The following is a 19,915-nucleotide window of genomic DNA, read 5'->3' as shown; positions in this document are numbered from 1 at the left end:
AAATAAATTTTTTTTATTGTTTTTACGCCATTGACGATGTACTGGAAGTGAGCGGTCAGCGTGATTCTCCAGGTCAGTGTGATTACGGCAATATCAGACTCCCACATTTCTTATTAAATCAGTGGTGACTAGAGATGAGCGGACCCGTGGACGTTCGGCTTCTGCTGGTCCAGCTGAACATTTGTATAGATCGGTTCTGGACTTGGACTTGACCTGGACTTTATTTGAAGTCACTGCTTTGGCAGTTCGGATCTCCGCCCACATGCAGCCATAAACAGATCACTAACAGGGGAGGGCGGGTTTATTCAGTTTTATTTCTTGGTGCACAATACATCTGATCACACGAGAGCGGTTTCCATACGTAAAGCCCCCGAACTCCAAACCTTAACGTTACTATTTTGGAAAAGTCTGAGTTTGTACCTAACACCGAACTTCAAGTTCACTCATCTCTAGTAGTGAATAAAAATCAGACTTTTTTGTAAAAAAAACCAAAAACATTAAAAAATAGGTTTGTGTCTCCATTTTCCGACAACGGAGTTGAGTGAGGACTTGTTTTTTGCTTGATGAACTGACGTTTTCATTGATACCATGTTAGATGCAATACTTTTATGGGTCGGTTTTGCTACTTCATTTCATGTTGACATTTTTTTTTCCTACCCAAATGATATCTTCCCTCCATTATTATCTCCATTAATTTTAAATATCGGCTCATCTCCTTCCCATTCAGGTCCTTATAATATCAGATCCTTTCAGTGGTTTTATTCTGTTTTCAGAAAATTTCCTGTCCAGGATGGATATGGACAGGGACAAGATGGCGGAGAGGATATTACACCTCACCCTAGAGATCCTCTTCCGGCTTACTGGAGAGGTGAGAGATTCTGATGACGTCACATTACATCATTCTTATCTATGGGAATAACAGATGGACAGAACTGGAGAGGTGAGGACTCTGGAAATGTCTGGAGTGGGATTTATTACTGTGTCTCTCCATAACCAGGATTACACAGTAGTGAAGAAGACCCCTAGTGAGCGCTGTCAGGCCCCTGTGTCTGAGGGATGGGGAAGACCCCTGAGCCCAATCACGGGGCCTCCATCTCACCCCCCGATACATGAGGACATCAATGACCAGAAGATCCTAGAACTCACCTACAAGATGATTGAGCTGCTGACTGGAGAGGTGACACTGCTGGGAATGCTGGGACATTATACAGTAACGCTATGAAGGGATCGGGGGGGGGGTGACGGTATCATTGTATGTGTCAGGTTCCTATAAGGTGTCGGGACGTCACCGTCTATTTCTCCATGGAGGAGTGGGAGTATTTAGAAGGACACACAGATCTGTACAAGGACGTCATGATGGAGGCTCCCCAGCCCCTCACATCACCAGGTAATAGACAGGACTAAATACACACGGCCTATAATTATCTGTATGTAAGGAATGAATTCAGCCCCTGTATGTGTCTCCTCCAGGTCTATCCAGTAAGAGGACAACACCAGAGAGATGTCCCCGTCCTCTTCTCCCACAGGACTGTAAACAAGAAGACCCCGATGTTCCTCAGGATGTGTCTCCTCCAGCTTTATCGTGTAAGAAATATCTATTCATTTTCTTTCTGCACTAATTTTGTGTTTACATCTTTAGGCTTTCTGCTCTGTCTTTCCTTCAGTTTGTTTCTAGTGCCTTTTCTATGTTGTTATGATGGCAACTCAAAGACCTGCAGAGGGTTCATAAATACCCTGTTTCCCTGAAAATTAAACATAGTCCAAAAAAGGCAGAAAGGATCCGGGGCAGAGCCATGGGCGTAGTGACCCATGACTCACCTTTGCAGGGCAACAAGGGGTTAATTGTAATGTTATAGAAAGAGCGGGCTTTCTGCGGGGGTCAGGAGTTTAAGGGCTTGATTTATAGGGCCAGGGGAGGGAATAAGGGGGGGGGCTGTATATATAATGTCCAGGGAGAGAGGGGGGGCACCACTTCGGCCCGAGGTACCTATAGAGGAAGGTCCCCGTGTGGCCCCCTGAGGCTTCCGTCGCCACAGAGTCATTGCACCGCAGCCAGAGGTGTGATGTCCCATCCTGGGTAAGGAAAGGAGTAAACGCCGGTTCACAGGCAAATCTGCACTACACCCATTGTAAAGGTACCGTCACGCATAACGAGATCGCTAGCGAGATCGCAGCTGAGTCACGGTTTCCGTGACGCAGTAGCGATCCCGTTAGCGATCTCGTTATGTGTGACACCTACCAGCGATCAGGCCCCTGCTGTGAGATCTCTTTGCAGTCGTTGCAGAATGGTCCAGGCCATTTTCTTCAAAGGCGATGTCCTGCTGGGCAGGACACATCGCTGTGTTTGACACTGTGTGACAGGGTCACAGTGACTGCTGAGATCGTTATACAGGTCGCTACTGCGACCTGTATTATTCCTGCATCGCTGGTAAGATCTGACTGTGTGACATCTCACCTGCGACCTCCCAGCGACTTACCTGCGATCCCCATCAGGTCGCATCGTTTTCGGGATCGCTGGTAAGTCGTTGTGTGTGACTGGGCCTTTAGGCACACACAGGGACCGGGGATAGTGGCAGCTACCCTCCCATGCTGCATGCTGGGAGGGGCCGTAAGACCCATCCCTTCTCCCATAGGTTGGAGCTTAGCAAGAGGGAGGTGGGAGGAGCCAATGTGAAGCCCCACAAGTACTGTGTCGGTGCATTACCTTCAGGGACTCCACGTAGCTGGACCTTGTCACAGGTAGGAAATCTTCTTTTTGTCGTGACGCCACTCTCAGAATTGCGGTCAGTGGGGACCGCCACTGCAGATTAAGGGATGCCTGGGGCTGATGGTGGGTGCAGTCAGTTGTAGTAGCCTCCTGAGAGTGAGGCAAGCCCCAGGGCCCTGTGTAGAAGTGTAGTACCACAAGGCGCAGAATAACTCCACACAAGCAGGATGTCTTTCAGGGGTTTTACTCACAGTTGATGGCAGGGTGAGTGACCCGGGCGTAGCTGGGATGAACCAGGCTGGAACCAGGTGTCCTTCAGGCTGACTGGTGAGGGTGACTACCGACTCGCCTTCCTTAGCCCTTGGTGGTTTGGGGTAACCCCGACTTTTAGTCCCTATGGGAGTCACCCAGGGAAGTTGCTGAAGCCTCACTCCCCTTCGTTTTGTCCGTTTGCTTGTAGCCTGGGCCAGGACACTCCAGCTGCTTGCCTCCTGTGAACTATGGGCCCTAACTGTGGCGACGTGGCTGCGGACTTTGTAGTGTGATCTTGGGGGTGTAAAGTACCCCCTCAAGCAGGTTTGGCAGGGAAAGGTGGATCTATCCCTGCACTGGGACCTACTACCCGTTTGGGCCTGGTACTCCCTAGCAGTCTCCTTACTTCCCACTCCGTGCTCTCTCTTTAGCTGAAGATGGATTTCGGGTAGCACTCCTAGGTGACCGTTCTCCCCCGTCGGTAGCCACTGCCACAGCCCCAGAGTCTACTTCTGCTCTTCCTGAACTGCACACTGAACCGGCTCACTTGTGGGACCCTCACTGCTGCTCCTGTCTGAGCTCCACTTCTCTGCTCCTCACTCCTCCCCACTCTGCTTCAGACTGCTCTCTTCCTTCTCCCTCTTGTGCCTGCCTACGCCACCTAGCAACCAGGCTCTCCACCACACCCCTCGAGAGGAGATGGAGGCTTTTGGCCCCCTCCACTATTCCAGTGGAGGTGAAGGCTTTTCCCCCTCCTGGGATCCCCAGGGGTCCTCTCAAAGGTACATGTGTGAGACCTGATCACTATGCGCCTGTGTAGTCACACCTCGGTCAGCCTTCTGGATTACCTGTATTGTACTGTCCCCAGCATGGGTGCAGTACACAGTGGTGCCTGACCAGGTCAGGGGCGCCACACCAACAGCTAGTGTTAGAGTAGAAGCAGGAATCAGTTAGTTTCAGTTTACCTCAGGGATAGTGATTGGAAATCTAGTTCATTTTGGTGATTAGTTCACCATGAACTAGTTCACTGAAAAGATTAGTTCAAAAGATTAGCTCATTTAGTTCATCTAGTTCAGTATTTCTCTCCACCCTATCCTGTGAGGAGCTGATAGGAAATGCATCATGTGACCTGTGAACTAAATGAACTAAATGAACTATATAAACTGCTGAACTAAATGTTCTACTGAGAATGAATCAGGATGGCCTAGTTCAGTCTGATGCATCTCACTGAGCCCAGCAGCGCCCCCTGTGGTAGTGTAGAGTACTGACCCATAGTGAACGTGTATGAGGGAGCTGAGGAGCAGTTCAGCAGCCACCATTTTGAGAACAGAACAGGAGCCAGTGGTAAAGATTTTAGCAAGACTGATCTTCTAGACTACAGGAGGTTGATCTTATCACAAAGACAGGTGAGGGGCATGAACCACATACACAAACTCTCTCATACACACATATGAGCTGTGTCCGTCTACTGTGCAATTTCAGTTTTTATTAATATTATTATTACTATTATATTTGTATTTGATGTGTGGTCTAGTGTTTTACTACCTCCTTTTCCAGCATCAGGAGCTATAAGGAGCCAGTGTGAGAGCAGGAGCCTCCTGGAGCTGTAGAGGATCACTGTCTCCTCACACTGCTGTTTAGTTCAGTATTTCTCTCCACCCTGTCCTATGAGCTGACAGGAAATGCATCATGTGACCTGTGAACTATATGAGCTGCTGAACTAAATGTTCTATTGAGAATGAATCAGGACAGCCTAGTTCAATCTGATGCATCTCACTGAGCCCAGGAGCGCCCCCTGTGGTAGTGTAGAGTACTGACTCATAATGAATGTGTATGAGGGAGTCCAGCAGCGCCCCCTGTGGTAGTGTAGAGTACTGACTCATAATGAATGTGTATGAGGGAGCCCAGCAGCGCCCCCTGTGGTAGTGTAGAGTACTGACTCATAATGAATGTGGATGAGGGAGCTGAGAAGCAGTTCAGCAGCCACCATTTTGAGAACAGAACAGGAGCCAGTGGTAAAGATTTTAGCAAGACTGATCTTCTAGACTACAGGAGGCTGATCCTCTACAGGAGGCTGATCCTCTACAGGAGGCTGATCCTCTACAGGAGGCTGATCCTATCACACAGACAGGTGAGGGGCATGAACCACACACAGAAAAACTGTCTCTCATACACACATATGAGCTGTGTCTGTCTACTGTGCAATTTCAGTTTTTATTAATATTATTATTACTATTATATTTGTATTTGATGTGTGCTAGTGTTTTACTACTTTCAAGTGTGAGAGCAGGAGCCTCCTGGAGCTGTAGAGAATCACTCTCTGTCTCCTCCCACTGCTGTTTAGTTCATAATGAAGTAATCTCTGTCAGGATGGTGACTACATGAACTAGTTCACTCTGAAGATTAGTTTATTTTGAACTACTCACTCACAAACTACCCATCACTACTCAGGGAGGGAGAGAGTGAAGACTGAGAGGAGAAGGAGGTAGTTACCTCAAGAAAAGTCTGAAGAGAGCGGAGTTCCTGGTGAAGACCCTGGGACCCAGCTAGGTCCAGGTGACACCAAGCAGAACAGAGAGGATTCCAGGGCCACAGACAGCTTTCATGCTCGTGGTCTGTTCCACAAAGTCATCAGGTGGAGGGATCAGGCCGCATACAGGGAACGGTCCCAAGAAGCTGGAGGAAGCGAAGTCCGTTCCAAAGGCAAACACCGAGGTCCAGGGTGGCTGCGAGCGCCCAGGGCTACAGCCCACTGTAGAACCTCTGGGAAGAGGGTGAAGTTCCAGCTAAGAAAGCCCTCCTTTTCCGGAGGCTGTAGTGGAGGCCGAGCCAGGTTCATCCAGCAAAGGCAAGGCCTAGAAGACGACCGAGAGAGGAGACACGATAGAAGGGTGCACCGGCTTTTGCCCCCAGGTCTACCCAGGATCGGCGGAGGTCCCTGACAGTGGGTCCCAGCAGTCCAGAGGCACCAGTGTGCTACAACCCAGAAACTGTGAGTAAACAACCTGAAACTGCACCCTTGGTGTTGCCTCTGTTATTTCGCATCCACTACATAGACTTCCATCACTGCATAGACTTCCATCAGCACCAACAGTTTCCCCGGGGCACCGCGCCACCTGTGGGGAGCAGGACCATCCAAGCTGCCATTCCACCAGCCCCGGAGGCCCCATACAGCAGCGGCGGCTTAATAGCCACAAATCACAGGTGGCGTCATGAATATTATAAACTTTAATCACCCCCAAAGTATCCGCCATATTAATTGACCCCCCCAGGGTCACGGAGTCGGGCCCCGCCACCACTGACGACCCCCGGACTAGTCTGGCCCAGCACCGGGTGTCCCATAGCCCTGGGGTGGGCGAGTCACCCGTGTCACGTCACTCGATTTTCCCCCCCCCCGACCTGATGGCGACGTTGGCAGAGATCCTGGAGCAGCTTCGGGCTGCTGCTGGCGGCGAGGATGGAGCGGCGGTCAGGACAGCGATCCGGGAGATCCTGGGAGCTTCAGAAGCTGCTGCCGACGCTGAGCCCCCCCTCCGCTCCGGAGCGCGCGCAGGGCGAGGGCGCCGGAGCGGTTCTCACCTGATGTGGCTTCTGGTCCTCAGCGGCGCCATAGGAGCCCCTCCAAAGACCCTCCTCGCAGAAAGACTACAGCGGTGTCTGCACGCAGGAGCAGGCGGGGGAGGAATCCTTCTCGGCGGCTAGGACCTGTGGAGGTGGGCGGTCCCTCCAGGGATCATGTGACCAGCTCAGCTGCCTCTACTGCTCAGGGCTACGACAAGATGGTGGCGGTCCTTCCTGGCGATGCTCCAGTCGGGGGGACTGCTAGACAGCGTGGAGATGTGAGTGCTGCAGGGCCCCCGGGGTCTGAAGTCCGGAGGATGTCTGATCCAGGAACCTCGTCTGCGATGCCAGGGCAGGAGGTCAGCGCGTGCCGTGTCGGAGTCGTCTGACAGGTGTGTGGCGCTGCAGCGGAGGATGTCATCACCGGCAGGGAGGTCGCGGTCCAGGCACGCGTCACCTTCAGGGAGGAGGAGACGGTCGTCGTCAGAGAGGTCAGCGCCGCGTTGAAATTCGCCAGCATGGCAGGGGCCCTGGGAGAAGGTCTTTTTCGCGGTCAAGGTCGCGTTCCAGGAGGAGGTCGCCTTCATGGACACGGGCGGCATCGGGGGCGAGCCAGCCTGCATCTCATCATCCAGTCTGCTCCTTGGTCGTCCGACCAGGTTCGAGCATGGCAGGCTCCCAGGTTCCCCCTGGTCGAGCTGCTGAAGACGCTTTCGTGCGGGGCCATTCCAGAGGGGATCGTCATCTGGAGTCAGGATTTTCGGCTGGTGGGTCTCGTGTACCGACGCAACTTGGTGAGTATGCCTCTATGTTTTGTACGTCCTCACCTAGTTTAGTTTCCCCGGGGGCTTGCGGTGGCCAGGCGCAGGGCATGGGGGGTTTCGGGGTGGCAGGGCCGAGCGAGGCGGGTGTTGAGATCGGTAGCCTCAGCGACGTGCTGAAGGGTGTGCGTGATTTGTTGGAGCTGATGAATAGGTCGAGTCGGGGGGCGGTCGGGTCTCCCGTCCCTGCGTGGGTACCGAGTTCTGGGGTGGCAGCATCGGCTGTTGTTGTTCGGCCGACGGAGAGTGAGGCGGCTGCTGGGAATGGCGTGGCGGCTCCCGGGCAGACGGACACGGATAACGAAGGGGACAGGATTATTTTGGATGATAGGGCCAGAAGGGAAGTGTACGTTTGCTTTGAGGGCCCTCTTGGGGGGGGGATTTAAAGACGAAGTGAAGGAAAAGATTTGGAAGGATGCGTACGTGGAGATCTTTTCCCTCCTCCCTCTGGAGAAGTTTAATTTAGATAAGAAAAAGAAGGATGATTGCAAGAAGGAGGAGGAAGAAAAGCGGAAGTGGCGGCTGATCCCTCAAACGTTTGCTAACTGGTTGCAGGCTTTTGCGATCCTAGCTAGCATTATTGGTGAAAAGGCGCCGGATAATTGTTGTGGGCTATTCTGCTATATGGATGCTATAGCGGAAGCTCATAGGATTTATGGCAGGCAGACTTGGTTGCGGTATGATGAACAATTTAGGCAGCGGAAAGCTGTGCGGCCCAGTATACGATGGGATCAGAAGGATATCTGGTTATGGTTAAAAGTTATGGCACCGGCTCGTTATGGTCAGCCCTTTCACAGGGGGGCCAAGTCGGCCGGCCAACATACTGTTGGGGGAGCGGGGACCAGGCAGGTAGTGTTGGAGCAAAGGCAGGGGTGTGCTGGCAGTTTAACGACAGCCAGTGCAAGTTTGGAAGCTCCTGCAAGTTTAAGCATCAGTGTTCCGGTTGTGGAGGTTCCTCCCACGGAGCGGCTCGTTGCTTTAAGAAGGGAAGGCCCAAGGCAGAGGGAGATTCTGGAAAAGGGGGGGAGCCCGGTGAGGCTTCACGAGATGGCCTCTTATCTAAATAGATACCCTAAGCGGGACAAGGCAGTGTTATTGGAAGACGGTTTTCGTGTTGGTTTCAGGATCCCCCCACCCCCCTTCATCATGTTGTTCCTTTTCAGTTAAAGAATTTGTTGTCAGCAAGGCGCCACCCAGAGGTTATGACTAAAAAGCTACTTGGGGAGGTTGCTTGTGGTCGGATGGCGGGTCCGTTTTCATCCCCCCCCCATTCTGAATCTGGTCGTATCACCATTAGGGTCATCCCAAAGAAGGAGCTGAACAAATTCTGGCTCATTCAGCATTTGTTGTTCCCCAAGGGTTAATTGGTGAATGATGGTATTGACCCGGAACTCTGTTCTGTGGTGTATACCTCGTTTGACGCAGCCATCAGATAGGTTCGGAGATGTGGTAGGGGAGCATTGCTAGCAAAAACTAATATCGAATCGGCATTCCGTTTGCTGCCGGTGCACCCTGAGAGCATGCATCTGTTGGGTTGTTTTTGGGACGGATCCTATTTTGTTAATCGTTGTTTGCCGATGGGTTGTTCCATTTCTTGCGCTTATTTTGACGCATTCAGTTCTTTTTTAGAATGGGCAGTGTGTGACGTGGCAAATCTCTCGTCAATGATTCACTATCTCGACGATTTTTTGTTCATTGGCCCTGCTGAGTCGGCAGTTTGTCAGACGTTGTTGAGGACTATGCAATGGTTGTCTGGCCGGTTCTTGGTCCCCTTGGCTCAGGATAAGACAGAAGGCTCGTGTACTTGTCTCAATTTTTTGTGTATCGCGATTGATACCGTGTTGGAGTGCAGGCTGCCAGAGGAAAAAATCTCAGCTTTACGGGCAGAGGTGAGTTCAGCTGTTCGCCTTAAAAAAATACAGTCGAGGGACCTTCAGTCTCTGTTGGGCAAGCTGAATTTTACTTGTCGTATTATGCCCATTGGCCTGGGTTTTTCCACAAAGGTTGGCGTCGGCGACATCCGGGGTGCGTTCCCCAAGGATTACATAAGGCTGACCAAGGACCTTAGGGAGGATTTGGCAGTCTGAGGAAGTTTTTTTAGAAAAGTACAATGGCCGGTCGCTAATGATTGCGGAAGTCGTAGATGATTTTGATTGTGAGCTTTTCACCGACACAGCAGGTGGTACAGGCTTCTGAGCTTACTTCGGAGGTAGTTGGTGTGTGGGAGAGTGGCCAAAGGCATGGCATGAAGCAGGGTTTACGCGGAATTTAACGTTGTTGGAGCTTTTTCCAATTATGGTGGCAGTGTCTGTCTGGGGAGAGCATTTTAGCAACTAAAAATCAGTTTTCACTGCGATAACATGTCAGTTGTCATGGTAATTAACAACTTGTCGGGTGCATCTCCTCCGGTTGTCCGCTTGTTGCGGTACTTTGTGTTGCGGTGCCTTTGCCTTAATGCGTGGGTTGTGACGGTGCATGTACCGGGGGTTGAGAACTCCATTGCTGATTCTCTTTCTCGCTTGCAGTAGGATCATTTTTGGAGCCTCGCGCCGGCGGAGCTCTTGGAGTTGGTGTTCGAGAGGCGAGCTCGCTGATCAGAGCGTCACTGGCTGCTGATACGTGGGCTGCATATGAAGCAGCTTGGAGAGAATGGACGAATTGGAGGCAGGAATTTGGGGCAGGGGAGTCTGCGGAGGATTCTGTAGGTGCCTTACTTTGTTGGTTGTGTAGGATGGCTTTGGATCAGTGGTCTTTTCAAGGGTTAATTGGTATATGGCGGGGGTCGCGTTTGGTTGGAAATTACGGGGGGTTGTGGACATAACAAAGAATTTTCTGGTTCGGCAAGCGGTGAGGGGCTTGAGGAAGGGGCTTCATAGACTGGACAGTCGGAGGCCAATGTCATTCCAGCTGCTGGAAGAGCTGGGTGTTCAGTTGGAGCGAGTGTGTGTTTCATATTTTGAAATGGTTCTGTTTCGATTGGTATTTTCATGGGCTTTCTTCGGAGCTATGAGCATAGGCGAATTGGTGTCCCCAGCGTCATCCTGGGAGGGGGGTGTTTTGGGAGCGGACACAGTCGATTTAGGGGACTCTGTAGAATTTTGGATCCGGTGGTCTAAGACGGATCAATTTGGCCGTGGGAGAAGGGTCACTTTATGGGCTTTGGCGGGGTCCTTGAGGTGCCCAGCATCTTATTTTAAACGGTATTTAGAATTAGGGGTTGACCGCCTGGGCCCGTTGTTGAAGCATCAGGATGGATCGTTTTTGTCCAGCTACCAGTGTGCCGCACCCGTGCCAGCAGCCGGCGCTGCTCGGATCCGGACCTTCTGTGGGTGGCTCGAGGGTCTCTGGACCCGGGGGTCCTGCGGTCACTTCAATCAAAAAGGGGTTTATGGATTGGGGACGTAAATGTACGGCCGGAGCTGTGTTAAGTTAGTGACGCCACCCACGGTATGTGGTGAGCTGGGGCACCACCGCTGCTGTGTCAGGGCACCCGGGGGAGATGTTGTGCAGAATCTGTTAACCCCTCCGTGGGTAGGGACGATGGCCCTGGGACCCGGTGGGTGTAGTGCAGGGGAGAATGGCAACCGCCGAGGGTGCTGGTGTACTCCCAGTTAGGAATGAACACACGAGTCTCTGTTAAACCAAGGTGGTGGTGGCCGGTGCCGCGGCCGGATGCATCCAGGGTCCCGCACCCAGCTAGTGGTCTCAGTCCTTTTCCTGCAGTGTTTCTCAAGGTGATTGACTTCCCCGTATGGAACGTGGAGTCCGCTCCCGGCTGGATGTGGCCTAAGGAGCCGTGCCCGCAGACGCTGGCCCGTGGGATCTATGGGCCCTGGCGGTGGCCGCCTATCCCTTCTCGGTGGGCTATTGTCTTCTATGAGGGACTTTGGGTTTGACAGAGCCTCTAGTCCTGGCCTCAATCGGTTAATTAACCAACTCCAGTTGATTCTGGCTGTTGGCGTCAGGGTCCGAGTACCCCCCTTTGTGCTACGGTTTCCGGGTCAGTTCCCCGTGCCTGTACCGGCGGGCTACGACCCTGGCCCGGTACGTCTCGGTTCCACCGAACCGTCTTCCCGTTTCCTGGTGACAGAGACCACCGTCTGCCTCCTAACCAATGGCCCCAGAGCTCCTACCATGGTGCCGTTCAACTTCACCTCCTGTGCTGGAGCTGCACACAGCCCCAGCACACCTCCTCTCCACTTGAACTCTTCTGACAACTCTCTTGACAACTCTGACTTTTTCCCGCCCTGGGCTGTCTAGACCCCTGGGTGGGCGTGCACCAACCACCTGGCAACGCCCACTGTTGTGTCTATCTATCCCTAAGGGGGTGACTAGGTTGTAGTGGTTGGCTGTATGTTACCTAATGCGAGAATGGTGTAATGCAGGGGCCTATTTGTGACTACCTGGATTCTCTAGGGTGTCACACCAGTTTGTGGCGTTTTTTCGGAAATTCCTGGAGAGGTTGGGGTTGCAGGCGGACAAGTTTTCAGCCCATTCGTTTCGCATTGGAGCAGCGACTGAGGCTGACAGGTGGGGGCTCCCGATGGAGACAGTGAAGAGGATAGGCAGATGGGAGTCGAGGCGGTTCAGACTGTACGTCCGCCCCCATTTATTGTGGAAGTCGGGGCGTGTTTTGATCTGGCGGGGTATTTTAAAAATAAAAAAAAAACAAACAAACCCCTGTGATGTTGTTTTTAAGTTAATGGTAGCTATTGGCGTGTGTCAGATTTTCGGCTGTTATATTCCCCCCCTTTTTTGTTTTGTTTCCTTCTATAGGTGGTACGCCCCTGGTCTGGATTTTCGGCCATTCATTTGTTTATTGGGGGGCACTGAGAGCTGATGTGCGGCGCAATGGTCGGCAGTTGGGTTGTTCCAGAGGCGAGGTAATCATTCGTTGGATCGGGGTGCGGGACATGCGATGGCGGCAAGTGTTGGTGGATTTTCACCGGTTCGCCCGATTAGATCGCCCCCCCGGACGTGCTGGTGTTGCACGTCGGGGGAAATGATTTAGGGGCCCGCCCCTGTCGAGAGTTGATATGGGATATCCGGTACGACCTGCTCCGCCTTTGGTCAATCTGCCCTACCCTCAGGGTGGTTTGGTCGGATATTGTTTCCATAAAGGTGTGGCGGGGGGCTCGGTCCCTGGAGAGGATCGACAAGACCAGGATAAATGTCAACAGGGGGGTTGGAAATTTTGTGTCCAGGAATGGAGAAGTTGTAGTTCGACACAGGGACTTGGAGTCGGGGGAGGGGAATTTTTGGCGATCAGATTGTGTGCACCTGACTGCCGTGGGTATTGGTCTGTGGGCCTTGAGCATACAAGGAGTAGAGCGGGCACTGGTTTTGGTGGGGTAACTCACATTATGAGGTGTCAGGTAATGCTCATGGTGGCGGTGGCAAGGGGGGTTCTTGGAGTCGGTGGAAATGTCGGGGTGGGGGGTGGTACATTAGATAGATGGGGAACCACCCCTCTTGTTTATTCTGGTATGGTAATTGCCTGGCGGACTTGGGGGGCTCTCCAGGGGTGGGGTCTCCTGAGAGTCGGTTAGGGACACGGTTTTCTGGCAAAAGGTGGTGCCCCCGTGCTTGTGGTCGCAGCTGGGGGCAAATATGCTGGATGGTTTGGTAACAATACTTGGTGTCCGCCAGGTTTTGGGGCTCCAAGAACCGCCCTTGCATTGGAAAATGGCTATTTTATAAAGGGTTATTTTATTTGTTATAATGTTTGTTAATAAACCGGGCTGATTTGGCCAATTTATCCAAATAATGGCGTTGCGTGTTTATTAACGGGTGAAAAAGGGGGGTTTTGTTTGGGATTCTGATGAGCCAGTGAAGGAAACCTCTGCAGTAGGGCAGTCATAACACTTAGCACAATTTTATGGGATTTTTGAAGAATGCTTGAAATATAAGCCCTACTCCATAAATAAGCTCTAGTTACAGTCAGGGCCAGCGTTGGGAGGAGTCAAACTGCGCAAATTCTCAAGACCCCACTCTCTTAAAGACCCCATCAGTTGTATTCTGAGGTTGATTGTTTAAGGACCTTTGATGGCTTCAAAGTCATGTGACATGATGTAACCAAAGGTATCTTAATTGCAGGAGTCTAAAAGAACTGAACAGAGGACAGGCTGGCTTGCTGAACTGGCATTAGGGGAAAGGGAGAGCAAACTGGGCAATTGCACAGGGCCCCCTTTCTCCCAGGGGCCCCAGTGTTTATATACCGATTATAGGACTGCTTAAGGACCATTTTGACATCACGTCATGTGACCAAAGGTCTTAATTGGAGGAGTCTAAAGCTGAAGAGGAGACAGGCTGGTGTGTGTGTGTGTGTGTGTGTCTCTGTGTGTGTGTGTGTGTGTGTTTGTTCACGACAATTTTAACCAGCTTTGCCAAAATGGGCAGAGCTTGGCCAGAAGAAGGGTGTGATGCCACCTCTTCTCTAATTCATAACAAACTGCGATGTTCCCTATGCCAGAAATCTCACTCCAGTCCCTGACGTCATTTTTCAGTGTACATCACCGGTCTTGATGAGTTTGAACCCTAATGTTTATCTGTACAGGCTGCAAGACCCTGCTACCTGCTTTGGTTACAAAGCCTAAGGATGGGTCATCAGCGTTACAGTCCCAGACAACCCACTTGAATTTTCAGCATCTGTCTTTATTTTATTTTCGTCTTTGAAAAAAACCTCTTTGAAATTGTCTATGTTGTGGATCAATGTTTCAAGGAGATGTTTGCAGGTTTTGCGAACAGTCATGGCAGCGTCAGGATCTGTTGAAATGATAGACTCTGGTACTTTGCATGTAAATTTCTCTGATGTCTGTGAGCAGCGCAGGGAGACGCAGGCATCAAACCAAGGCTTGGGCAGGCTAGTAAGAGTTATTCTCTGCTGGGCTGCTTGTTAACGTCTGTGATCACATGCTGTAGAGGAAAAAGTATTGTTTGCTCCTGTTCTGTATGTGCTGGCTGGACTATTTCATTAATGCCAGCTATAGTTTACCTATACTGATCTGGCGAGGTGTTGTGATCCAGACTTATGGGTGTTTTTTGTGCATTATTACTGTGAGCTGTGGTGGTATTAACCCGTGTTGTCATTTTTGTTGCTGCCTTCCTGCTCTTGCTTTTCTCCTTAGCCTCTCACTGTTTTTTTTTGTGAGTCTGCAATGTGTCCCGTCTGTCTTAATCTGTGTTTCCATCATATTCCTGTCCCTTTCTTCCCCAGGGGAATCACAGATTAGATCTAGTCAGGAGACTAGTAATGCACGAGACTCCGGCATCTCCATCTTCAGGGGTAATCCAGAGGTTAAGAATAGCTTAGGGTCCCCTAGTGTGAGGGACAGTATAGGAGCACCCTGTCCCTCATTATCCTGCAGTCACATTGTGACAATCAATCAGATTATTTACTGTAGCACATTCCAGAGAACTGGTGCTAGGAATGGGAGAGCCAAACTAACAAAGATGTAACTCTTAAGGCCGCTTTACACACAACGATATCACTAGTGATCTTGTTAGCGATGTGACACACCAAGATCATTGTCGATTTGCCGAGATCGCTCATAGGTCATTTTGTAGCGGTCACACGTACCCATCTCACAAATGATGCTACATCGTTCAGCGAGATATTGTTTGACCAAGGCGGTCATGTGGATGTTGTTCGTCGTTGGCAAGGTGTCAAACGTAGCAATATGTCTGCTGCGTTCCAAACGACGAACAATATTTTGAAACTGAACGTCGTGTCAACGATCAACGATTTTCGCTATTTTTAAGATCGTTCGGAGTCAGATGTAGGTGTCACACAAAATAACGTCGTTAACGACGACGGAAGTGCGTCATGAAAACCGTGACCCCGACGACATACCGTCAGATAAATCGTAGCGTGTAAAGGGGCCTTTAGATCTCGATATTGGACAACAGATTCAGAATAATTTTTTCCCTAATTTAATTTCTGATGTTATGGTTTAAAAAAATAAATGTACTTTCAAGATAATATCATTAAAAATTAATAACTTTGTGCTTATTTTTAGCAGATGACTGTAATGGGAGTTCAGATGGATCTCTAATATCTTCCGAATTTATAACAGATGGTGAAAGTATCCCACATGATACATATGAAGAGCATACTGTTGTCCCAGATATAAATCCAGTCCTTCCTCGGAAAGCTCTATCATCTGAGTTTTTCAAACAAGCCCAAAATTCCCATTTATCACAGAATTGTAAGCAGAATAGAAGTTACAGAAGGAATATGGAATATGAAATGGATGAAACGGTTCCTACAAGGGAGAAGCCATTTTCATGTTTAAAATGTGAGAAATGTTTTATTCAGAAATCATATCTTGTTAGACATCAAAAAATTCACACAGGTGACAAGCCATTTTCATGTTCAGAGTGTGAGAAATGTTTTATTTGGAAATCAGAACTTGTTGAGCATCAAAGATGTCACACAGGAGAGAAGCCATTTTCATGTTTAGAGTGTGGGAAATGTTTTATTAAAAAATCACTCCTTGTTAGACATCATAAAATTCACACAGGGGACAAGCCATTTTCATGTTCAAAATGTGGACAATGTTTTTCTAGTAAATCAAATCTTTTTAGACATCATAAAATTCACACAGGGGAGAAGCCATTTTCATGTTCAGAATGTGGGAAATGTTTTATTGCGAAATCAGATCTTGTTGTGCATCAAAGATCACACACAGGAGAGAAGCCTTTTTCATGTTCAGAATGTGGAAAATATTTTATCCAGAAATCATATCTTGTTAGGCATCAAAGATCTCACACAGGGGAGAAGCCATTTTCATGTTCAGAATGTGGGAAATGTTTTATTCAGAAATCAGTTCTTGTTGTGCATCAAAGATCTCACACAGGGGAGAAGCCATTTTCATGTTCAGAATGTGGGAAATGTTTTATTGCGAAATCAGATCTTGTTGTGCATCAAAGATCACACACAGGAGAGAAGCCTTTTTCATGTTCAGAATGTGGAAAATATTTTATCCAGAAATCATATCTTGTTAGGCATCAAAGATCTCACACAGGGGAGAAGCCATTTTCATGTTCAGAATGTGGGAAATGTTTTATTCAGAAATCAGTTCTTGTTGTGCATCAAAGATCTCACACAGGGGAGAAGCCATTTTCATGTTCAGAATGTGGGAAATGTTTTATTGAGAAATCAGATCTTGTTGTGCATCAAAGATCTCACACAGGGGAGAAGCCATTTTCATGTTCAGAATGTGGGAAATGTTTTACTAGTAAATCAGGTCTTGTTAAACATGTGAAGAAGCCGCACAGGGAAGGAACCTTTTTCATGTTGTGAATAATTGAAATGTTTAACTGGTAAATCAAGTCTTGCCGACCATCAGAAAACCAACAGAGCGGAGCAGCCATTCTTGCTTTCAGAATTTGCCAAATGTTTTTAAGACTAATCAGATCCTGTTGTCCGATGAGTCACACAGGAGAAGCCATCATGATGTACTATAATTCAAAGGGTTTTATAAAAATATTGGCTACAATTGCTCAAGGAAGAATTTGTGAGGAAAAGAACCATTTTATTTCTTTTTAAACTTATTGTATTTTTTGGACCATAAGACATACCTAGGTTTTGAAGGAATAATATAGGGGAAAAGATTGACACAAAAAATGTGGTCATCACGCACTGTTATGGGGGGGGGATCTGCTGCTGACACTGTTACTGGGATAAAATCCCCCAATTCTGTACTGATGTCACCCATCCTGGGCCCCTTACAGGTACTGTTGATGTGTCTCCCATCCTTGTGTATACTGTATATCCATCCTGGTATATATATTGCCCATCTTTATCCCATCCTGGTATATATGATTCTTGTCATAGTATATATGTCCCCATTCTTGTATATATATAGCCCTCATCATGGGTCCATGCCAGTATATATTTCCCCATCACACTGCACACATAATAAAAGAAATGATTATACTCCCCATCCCTCTGCTCTTCCGGTGCACGGTGTTCTCTTCTGATGCTGGCAAGTGACTTCACCATGTAAGTATCTAACAGCCATCTTGGGAAGAATTGAGCAAACTACCGTATTTTTCGCTTTATAAGACGCACTTTTCCTCCCAAAAATTTGGGAGGAAAATAGGGGTGCGTCTTATAATCCGAATATAGCGGTACCTAGGGGTCCTGTCTGTGCGGCGATCGGGCGGCCGGGTGCCTGTGGCTGCGTGCAAGCGGCTGGGTACCTGTGCTCGCGTGCGGTGGCAGCCGGGTACCCGTGGCTGTGTGCGGGCGGCGGCCGGGTGCTGTGTGCGGCCGGCGGCCGGGTGCTGTGCAGTCGGGTGCTGTGTGCGGGCGGCGGCCGGGTGCTGTGTGGGGCCGGGTGCCGTGTGCGGCCGGCGGGCGGGTGCCGTGTGCGGGCGGGTGCGGTGTGCGGCCGGGTGCCCGTGCGGGCGGCAGACGGCTGCCGCCCTCACACAGGCACCCGGCTGCTGCACGCGAGCACAGGTACCCGGCCGCTTTCACGCAGGGTGGGCGGGCAGCCTGCTGGCTGCCACTCTGTGCGTGCGGGTAGGGCGGCTGTGCAGCAAGTTAACCAGTTTGTCTGCGGTCCCAGTTTCAAATAATGGTGCCGCGAGCGGGCGCGTGCGCAGATGGAGCTCTTGGATGAGAGCTCTATCTGCTCATGCGCCGCTCCAGGCGCCATCATTTGAACCGGGACCGCGGACACTCACTGCAGCGGCCTGCTGCACGACTCACCCGCCGCTGCTACTGCTGCCGCCACCACGGACCCCGCGGCTCCTGCCACCACGGGCCCCGCGGCTCCTGACGCCGCGCTCCTGCCACCACGGACGCCACGGCTCTTGCCACCACGGATGCCGCTGCCACTGACCCGCCGAGCCTGCCAGCACAACCTCTGCCTCCTGTGACCCCCGCTTCACCAGCACTGCTGCCCCCCTCCGGTAAGAGAACACCGGAGTATAAGACGGACCCCATTTTTCTTTTTTTTTACCTTTTTTATGTCTAAGTTTGGGGTGCGTCTTATAATCCGGTGCGTCTTATAGAGCGAAAAATACGGTAACTTTGCAGCTAATGAGATGCACTGGCTAGAGTTCTCCCCCCAGAGAGGAGATAGAGATGACATCAGTGTAATTAGCAAGTATAAGAAAAGGTCCAAAAAAGGTTAAATCGAATAGAAGAATACAATTGCGTCAGTTGATTGATGGTGATGTGTAGTCATGAATAGCAGGTGTATTGAATTGATAAAGAAATTAAGTTGTCAATAGAGTTGTCAGTGTGTGAAGAATTATGTGAAGTAGAGGCGCCTTCAGGGATCAGAAATGTCAGCAATGACGACATGGCTGAACTAGTGAAAAGTATCATGGATGCCCATAGGAATACAATAAGTTTTTACCGCAATGCTCGTAAATAATGTCATGATGTATCATTATATTCTTTGTTCTCCAACGTATACGCCTTTCTCTGCAGTATGAGCTTTCCTTTGTCTAACATGTATAAGAGCCCCACATGCCTTTCGGGGTACACTTCTTCTTCATCTGTTGCTAATGCTGCTGTTCTGCAAGACACCTTTGTGTGTCATCCTGCCGCATAACCTGTCTTATCTGCTCTGTTGCTATCTGAGAATAAACTTGTCTTTGCTTGGAACAGATTGTCTACAACGTCTTCTTAGCTCTGAAGGTCAACGGGCATTTTCTTTCAGTAAGCTTCCAGAATATTCACTGCTCCCCACAGCCGGGATTATGGGTTTGGGGAGCTTTAAATTTTCAATGTCTAATACTAGACACACGTGATCACCCAATCATAGCAGTAAGCGGGCAGCTTAGTAATCATGTGTACCCGATATTAAAGAGAATGAATATTCGCTGCTCCCCATGCTAATAATACCGCCTACTTCTTGGTTGGGGCTGGCTTCATTGCCTAGAGGTGGGCGGGATTATGGCGTGGAGAGCAGTGAATATTTTTAGCTGGCACACTGTTAGCCTTTTTGAGAGCCTTTAGGAACATTTGTGAAAGGTTTTGATACTGGATTATATTTAATTCACTAATCTCAGGTTTCCCACTGCTTTATTTACTAAAAAGCGCAGCCCCAGATTAGAGATAGGAACTCTGAAGTATATCACATTGTATATAATTGCATTTCAAATCTTGTTATTTTCTTAATAAATGCTTGTAAATATATATTCTTCATGCCTGTCTTTCTCTATTGTCTAGATGTGATGATTTTGCCTCAGAACCTCTGGAGTTGGCGCAGAACTGTAGACATTTCACACCAAAATAGTGAGGGGAGAATTGAATCACACTATGCATCCTGGATATGTGGAAGTTGTTAAGACGCTCTGTTCCCAAATTATCAAAGCTTTTATGCGAAAAAAAACTGTCACAAACACTTGGAAAGTTGTGCCAAGATTTGGCATTTTCACTCTAAAATTGGCAGAGCTTAGGTGGGACGGGGGCGTGACAGCACAGCTCCTTTAAATCATAACGAGCTGTGGTGTTCCCTATGCCAGAAATCTCACTCCAGTCCCTGAAGGGAGTAATATTTCAAGCATGGCACGAAGAGGCACATGCCGGTGAGCACCACGTGTACCCGAA

The 19,915-nt window shown here is 49.6% G+C and overlaps 1 protein-coding gene across 1 annotated transcript; it reads left to right on the top strand.

The window, feature by feature from the left end:
- The first annotated feature begins 1,254 nt into the window (after nucleotides 1-1,254).
- On the top strand, nucleotides 1,255-17,523 carry LOC142261039 (uncharacterized). Its single transcript, XM_075332085.1, has 3 exons — nucleotides 1,255-1,387; nucleotides 1,471-1,584; nucleotides 15,360-17,523. Exons 1-3 carry the CDS (start codon nucleotides 1,255-1,257, stop codon nucleotides 16,643-16,645), a joined length of 1,533 nt encoding a protein of 510 aa, XP_075188200.1. The 3' UTR covers nucleotides 16,646-17,523.
- Nucleotides 17,524-19,915: the final 2,392 nt, after the last annotated feature.

This window comes from Anomaloglossus baeobatrachus, unplaced genomic scaffold (assembly GCF_048569485.1).
Source record: "Anomaloglossus baeobatrachus isolate aAnoBae1 unplaced genomic scaffold, aAnoBae1.hap1 Scaffold_203, whole genome shotgun sequence".
Taxonomy (NCBI): Eukaryota; Metazoa; Chordata; class Amphibia; order Anura; family Aromobatidae; genus Anomaloglossus; species Anomaloglossus baeobatrachus.
Note: the sequence above shows the minus strand (reverse complement) of the source record. Positions and strands in the feature narration are given on the sequence as shown.